The sequence below is a fragment of the Geospiza fortis genome, unplaced genomic scaffold (genome assembly GCF_000277835.1).
Source record: "Geospiza fortis unplaced genomic scaffold, GeoFor_1.0 scaffold392, whole genome shotgun sequence".
NCBI classification, from domain to species: Eukaryota; Metazoa; Chordata; class Aves; order Passeriformes; family Thraupidae; genus Geospiza; species Geospiza fortis.
Window position 1 is genome coordinate 40410 of NW_005054541.1, and position 6122 is coordinate 46531.

General features: G+C 52.0%; 1 protein-coding gene across 1 annotated transcript in view; it reads right to left on the reverse strand.

Moving 5' to 3' along the window:
* Positions 1-802: 802 nt before the first annotated feature.
* The window catches only part of ADAMTS15 (ADAM metallopeptidase with thrombospondin type 1 motif 15), a 21169-nt gene continuing 15849 nt past the window's right edge, over positions 803-6122 (reverse strand). Inside the window, exons 6-8 of the mRNA XM_031063889.1 lie at positions 5853-6034; positions 5110-5285; positions 803-3715 (exon numbers count right to left, since the gene is read on the reverse strand). Coding sequence (XP_030919749.1) covers positions 3016-3715; positions 5110-5285; positions 5853-6034 — 1058 coding nt within the window. The 3' untranslated portion in view covers positions 803-3015. The remainder of the gene's footprint in view (positions 3716-5109; positions 5286-5852; positions 6035-6122) is intronic.

Genomic DNA, 6122 nt, shown 5'->3' on the forward strand with positions numbered 1-6122 from the left:
AATAAACCTGTTGGGCTTATAAAGCTGTTGGCTTTGATGCCTTAGGATTTTAGCTTTTCTATTTTTCATACGTTTCAGGGCTGCATGAGATGGAAAATGATGCTTGAGGGCTTGGCTGTTGGGTTAGAAAAGATGCTCACCATCCCTTTCCCTCTGGGAAGCAAAGCCCTCAAAGCCTCAGCAATGACACAATTCCCCCGTAAAGGTGGCAGTGAAGGTGTAAGAAAGAAGCAGAAGGAAAAGGAACAACTATGAAATTGTAATCCTGCAGTTCTTCAGTGTATAAATAAAGCTTTTATGTTTTTCATCAATTTGTAACCCTGCAGTTCTTTAGTGTAGAACTCCAAACTCCACACTCAGTGGGAGCTGCTGCTTCCCCATTTTGGGCAGACACAACAATTCCTCTCCAGGCCTGGCAATCAAGGACACCTCACTGCCTCAGGCCCCAGAGATGGAAACAAAAGGCAGTTGGGGGCAGCAAACTTGGGGTCAATGACTTCATTAGCTGAAGCTGTAACTGGCAGATTCATCCCCAAAATGCAGATGGACCAAACTTATAAACGTGTGAAACCCGTGAGTCCATTTTTGGGTGGGCTTTGTCTGCCCTAAATGTACCAGAAGGCCCTTCAATAAACATAACTGCTTTTTATTCCCTTAATTTTGTCTGGCCTCTGTTTTTAGGAAAGCCCCAAAAGGATCAGTTTTGTTCTTTAGGTGATGAGCTGACACTGTAAAGGGGTCAGGCTCACAATAACACAAAGAATACCCCGCAGCCACCAACAAAACAACCCTTGCAGGAGCGTGTCCCCCCAGGGGTAACTTTAAATACAGATTTATTTCAGGTTTGCTACTGACGCACAAACAGCAGAGATCGATGTTCAGTATACATGGTATACACAAAGCAGCCAGAACCGTCGGCATCTCCGTCCTCCTGCTGCACCCTCAGCAGAAGAACCACACACGAGCAATCCCTCCCCTCCTCAGCAACCAGGCTGACAATTTCTCGGTGGCTTAGAAAGCAGCTGTGGGATGGCAGGACACCAAAGGGCAGCTCCTCGGAGCTCTGTCCCCAGAGGGAAGCGCAGCGGGCTCAGATATGCAGGAAAACCCCCAGAAAATGGGTGGTATGTTCATGGGAATGGAGACCTGGAAGGGATTTCCTAAGAACATTAACTCCCGTTCCCTGCTGTGCAGAGCAACCACAACATCTGCTCCTGGCTCTGTGGAGCAGCGTGGAGACCTAAAACATGATTGTGTTGAAAGAGGCATTAGATGGATCCTCTAGGAGGATCCCCAGGGAGGATGAGCCCACAAATATTGTCACAAGGAGTTTGTGAGCTGCTGCAAAGATCTAAGAAGGGAACTCTCGTGCCACCTGTCCCATTTCTTGTCATTCTCACCTTGCCCACAGCTGGGGACCTTCTGGAGCCACCCAAGGGGCAACGGAGTTTCCTTGTTGGACCTCCAACAAGCACGGCAGGCTCCAAGCCTTTATTTGCTGAGATGGCATCTTCTATCCACCCAAAATCTGTGTCTCACCCCTACAATACCTTTCTGCTGATCCCAGTAACTGCACAGCTTGACCCAGAAGCTTTGGTTTGCTCACAGTCACAGCTCGTTAAGAGGCACCTGCATCAGTGACAAAGCAAAAAATTCAATGGTGCCTTGATGATTTATCTGAGCAAGAGACCTCAATGATAAATGGGGTTTGGGAGAGGTAAAACAGCCTCTGACCACAGTGGGCACGATGCTACAAAACCATCAGAGGCACAGAAAAACCCCAGAGGCACAGAACAAGCCCAGAATAACCAGAAGGGGAATCTGGTTATAGATGCTTTGCAGCAGCAAGAGGGTTGACAGTCCCTCATTCCCTGCATGCCTGAACCCCGCTGAGCCCCTTTTTCCTCAAGAAAGCCAAAGACCCAAATTAATCTCCCTCTCCCTCAGCTCCAAAGGGATGCCAGGGAAGTGACCCCAGCTCTGATAGAGCTCAGGATATCTCAGGGAGGCTTTACACAGAGGAAAAATACCCCAGCCTGGTTAAAGGCTGGAGGCTATGGGAAGTCTGGGCATGACATCCTGGTTCCATTGAGCATTGAGCACCATTTCCAGAGCAAAGTAAAGTCTCAGTGGCTGGGGGGGCTGTCTCTGACCCTGTGGAACTACAGCACAGCTGCTTGCTGCTTTTTTGGAATGACAGCTCAAATCTCAGGTCCACTGTGATCCCTTTTAGCCCTGAAAAGCTTCAGGTGGACCAGGGTGTAAAGGAGCATCCAGATGTTCACACAGCCCCATCCCAAAGCACCATAGGAAACCTCAGGCTGGTGAGATCCCCTGGGAATAACACCAGCCCTGCTATGCAAGGTTTACATCCATCAGGAGGGGAGGAAGGAGGTTAAAAAAAATACAGAGTTAAGCACCATAAAATTTACACTGGTCAGGTCATAAACACGAGGAGAGAATGAAAATAAAGCCACCACCTTCCAGCCTGGCCCAGGGATGCTGCTGGGACAGCAAAGTCCCCACCAGCAAGCCCTGGAGGCATCAGTCCCAGTGCCTCATCGCACCGGTGGTCGTTGCATTGGTAAATCCTTTTGGTCCTGTTTAGCATGAGTGTTGGGGGAGTCCAGGGAGAAGGGAGGTAGGGTTGGTCCTGGGAAGGTGGGGGGAGGCTTCATCTGTGCAATTTAGGGGCATCTCCCTGCCTGAACCACCGATCCATCACAGGCAGGGATGATCCTCCTCGCTTCCATCTGTCCCCCCAGTTCCCAGCCTCCACCGGTGGTTTCCGTGTCGTCCAGTGGCTTCGAGGTAGATGTTCATTCCCGCTCTGTCTCCAAGCGACCTGGTTGGTAAAAGCCCTCTCTCCCAGGTGCATGGGGCTGTCCCCACACCGAGGTCCCTTTTTATTCCCACTTTTTTCTTATTTTTCCCCCTTTTGCTATGTGCTATGGACATCTCCCCCACTCCCAACCTCTGGCACACGCCCTTCCTCGCAGGCATCCCTTGACCTGCTCAGCACGGCCTCAAGGTGCAGAAATCCAGCTCCTGCGGCTTCCTCCGAAAATTGCAACTCTCCCGGGGCAGCAGGCGCCCGCTGGGCACCACGCACTTCAACGCCCGTCTCTTGAAACCCCGACCACAGCTCTTGGAGCAGGAAGACCAAGGCCCGGCTTCCCATGCCGGGCAGGGCTCCCCACAGAGCCGGAAGCCATCGCCACATGTGACGGAGCACGCCTCCCAGCCACCCACCGCCCACTTGTACGAGGGCCGCTTGTAGCTCGGCCTCCCACCATCCAGGCGGTTGGACAGGCTGAGCACGCTGTTGTTGAGGTCCGGCGGGGTCTTGCCCTCCTTCTTGTAGGAGGACTTGTCCTCCTTGCTCTCCTTGGGGAGGTAGAAGGAGTAGCGCACGCGGGGAGGCGTCATCTTTCCCACGGAGAGCACCTCCAGGGTCAGGGGCTCCTGGATGGGCTTGAAGGCCTGGAGGCTCTCGACGGCGGTGCCGGTGCCGCTGTAGCGCAGGACGCTGCCCTTGACCATCAGGTCCCTCTCGACGGCCGAGACGATGAAGTGGCCGTTGAGCAGGTACTTGCCCTGCGCGTTCTTCAGCGCCAGGTAGTTGTCGTCGCTGACGAGGCCTTTGTAGCCCCGCTGCCGGATGTCGATGTTGGAGGCGCCCGCGGGGATGACCACCACGAAGTTGTAGCCGTGCCTGAAAGAGAAGAGTGGGCAGGGCAGTGTAGCAGGCCCCATAGAATTGTCTAAGACCCTGTGGAGGGCTGAGACATAACAGAAGGAATTGCTGAGTCATGATGAGGTAGCAAAATAAGCTCCTGTCTTCCGCCGCTCAGACCCCAGTTTATCTCTGTAACCCCACAGGTCACTTTCCCCTAACCCCTACTATTGGATAAGTTTGGATCCCTCTGTACCCTGTAAAAAGGGGCTGTTTTAGCCCATTCGGGAGAAGAAGAGCCGTCACTGAAACCCTTCACAGACCCCTCAATAAACCCATCGCTCTGGAACCACCAGGACCTCTCCTTCTCCTCTCTCTCCTCTGCTTCTCCCCCTAGCCCTCCGGTGCCTTAGCAAGCAAGCAAAGAGCTGAAATCATAAGAGAGCTGATAATCACTAAAGAGCTGAAATCCACTAAGTTTGCTTAAGGTAGCCACAGCTAAGAGCAGCCTGGGTATTCGGACACTCTGTCTCCAAGAGGGATTGAGCTATCCAGATAGGACTGCCTTGCTCGGGGCTAAGCCTGCTCTGCGGGCTGGGGCAGGGGGGAGACTTTAGGGCAGGACATCAGGCACAGGACACAATGCACAGACCATGCTCCAGATGCAGAAGATATGGACACATGAAAGAAAAACTGTCCAGAACCAGCAAAAAGTGAGAAAGCGCCAAACTTTTGCTCAAGATGCAAGAAAAAGAAAAAGCTATGCAAATCAATGTTATTCCAAATACGATATAGATAGAAATCTTCTGTTGTGAAAAATGCTTCCCAGGGAGGGAAACCACCATGCAAAGAAACCACCACACTATGCAAATATGTGGTGGTTTCTATGGTTTGGCACTATGTTATTCCAAATACGATATAGATAGAAATCTTCTATTGTGAAAAATGCTTCCCAGGGAGGGAAACTGCCATGTAAAGATAAAAGCATTAGTAATTATTCAATTACCCAAAATGTCTCTGAAGACAGAACATTTGGGAAATGTCAGTCAGATCCTATCTGTGACATGGTGCATGGTGCATTACTTCAGCCCTGAGATCCTCCCACCCCTACATTTGTCTTCTTCCTGTGAAGATTATTTTGCATTTCCTCGCTGCATTGAGTTTTGTCTAGGCTGACGTCACCCAGTTACAGGAAGATGCTTCAGCCCCTCTGGCTCAACAGCACTCCATCAGCAGAAGTCAACAGGACATTAAATGTGTCCTGCTGCTCCTTCAGAGCCAGCCCAGGTGTCTGTGCAGTGATGTGCACGAGCACCAGCAGATTTGGCTCTGGATGGATTTATCCCATCACCATCTCCACAACCTTCAGGCATCCCCCACACCAAAACACAGAGCTGGAGTAAGAGAAGCACATATGATAACCAAACACTCACATGGGTTTGGTGAACAAGCCTGAGACCTTCTTGCAGCTCTTGTTGTCTCCTCCGCAGACGCTGCATTTGTCAAACTTCTTCTTGGAGCCCAGCTTCCCATCACAGCCTGCCTTGATGCATTTGCCCTGGACACAGATCGAGGTGGAGTCCGGAGAGCAAGGGGTGCCATCCACAACCTAAACCAGGTGAGAAAAACAAGCTGCTGCATTTCCCTCTCACACCTCCTGAGGCCTCCCAGCTGTGCCCATCCCACCCCAATCCATCTGACAGGTCCTGAGGAGATGCCAGCAGGCACCATGTCGCTCTTTGCTCACGTTCTGCTTTGCAGACAGGATTTTGGGGTCTCTGAGAAGAGATAGATGGGACTACATCCCTCTTCTCCCATCCACAGAATTTCCTGCCCTTTCCATTGCAGGGAACAAGCTGCACAGGGGACACTGCTAACACCATCCCACTCAGTCCCATGTCTGGATGTCCACCCTGCCCTGCCCGTTGCTTCCCCAGTACCCAAACTATCATTCTCTATCCCAGGATCACAGGAATATGCCAGAGGCACCTTTACAAGAGGAAAAAATTACATCTTCCACAGGAAGACCCTCCACGGACCAGCTCCAGCCCCAAGCTGATTCATCTCACACTCATCTAACACCATCCACCCACCAGACAAGGGAAATCTATTCATCTCCAGGGGCACTGGAGCCATCCCACAGTCCAAGCACTGACCCTGGGGGTCTCTCACCAACCTTGGGTGCCAGCACATAGAAGTAGCCGGTGCCATTGGCCCGGCAGATGAGCTTGCACTTATCCCGGGGCGACACACCGGAGTATTTGGGAACCCAGGAGACGGAGGCAGTCAGGCGGTTCGTGCTGTGACTGTAGCCATTGAAAGCCTCGCACTGCTCCTCACGGAAGCTCTTCCCTGGCACTGGAAACAATAGGGGGGTGGTGTTGGGCACCAGCCTGCACCTCCAGCTTTGGTTTTCTGGGGTGGTTACAGCTGAGACAAGCCCCAG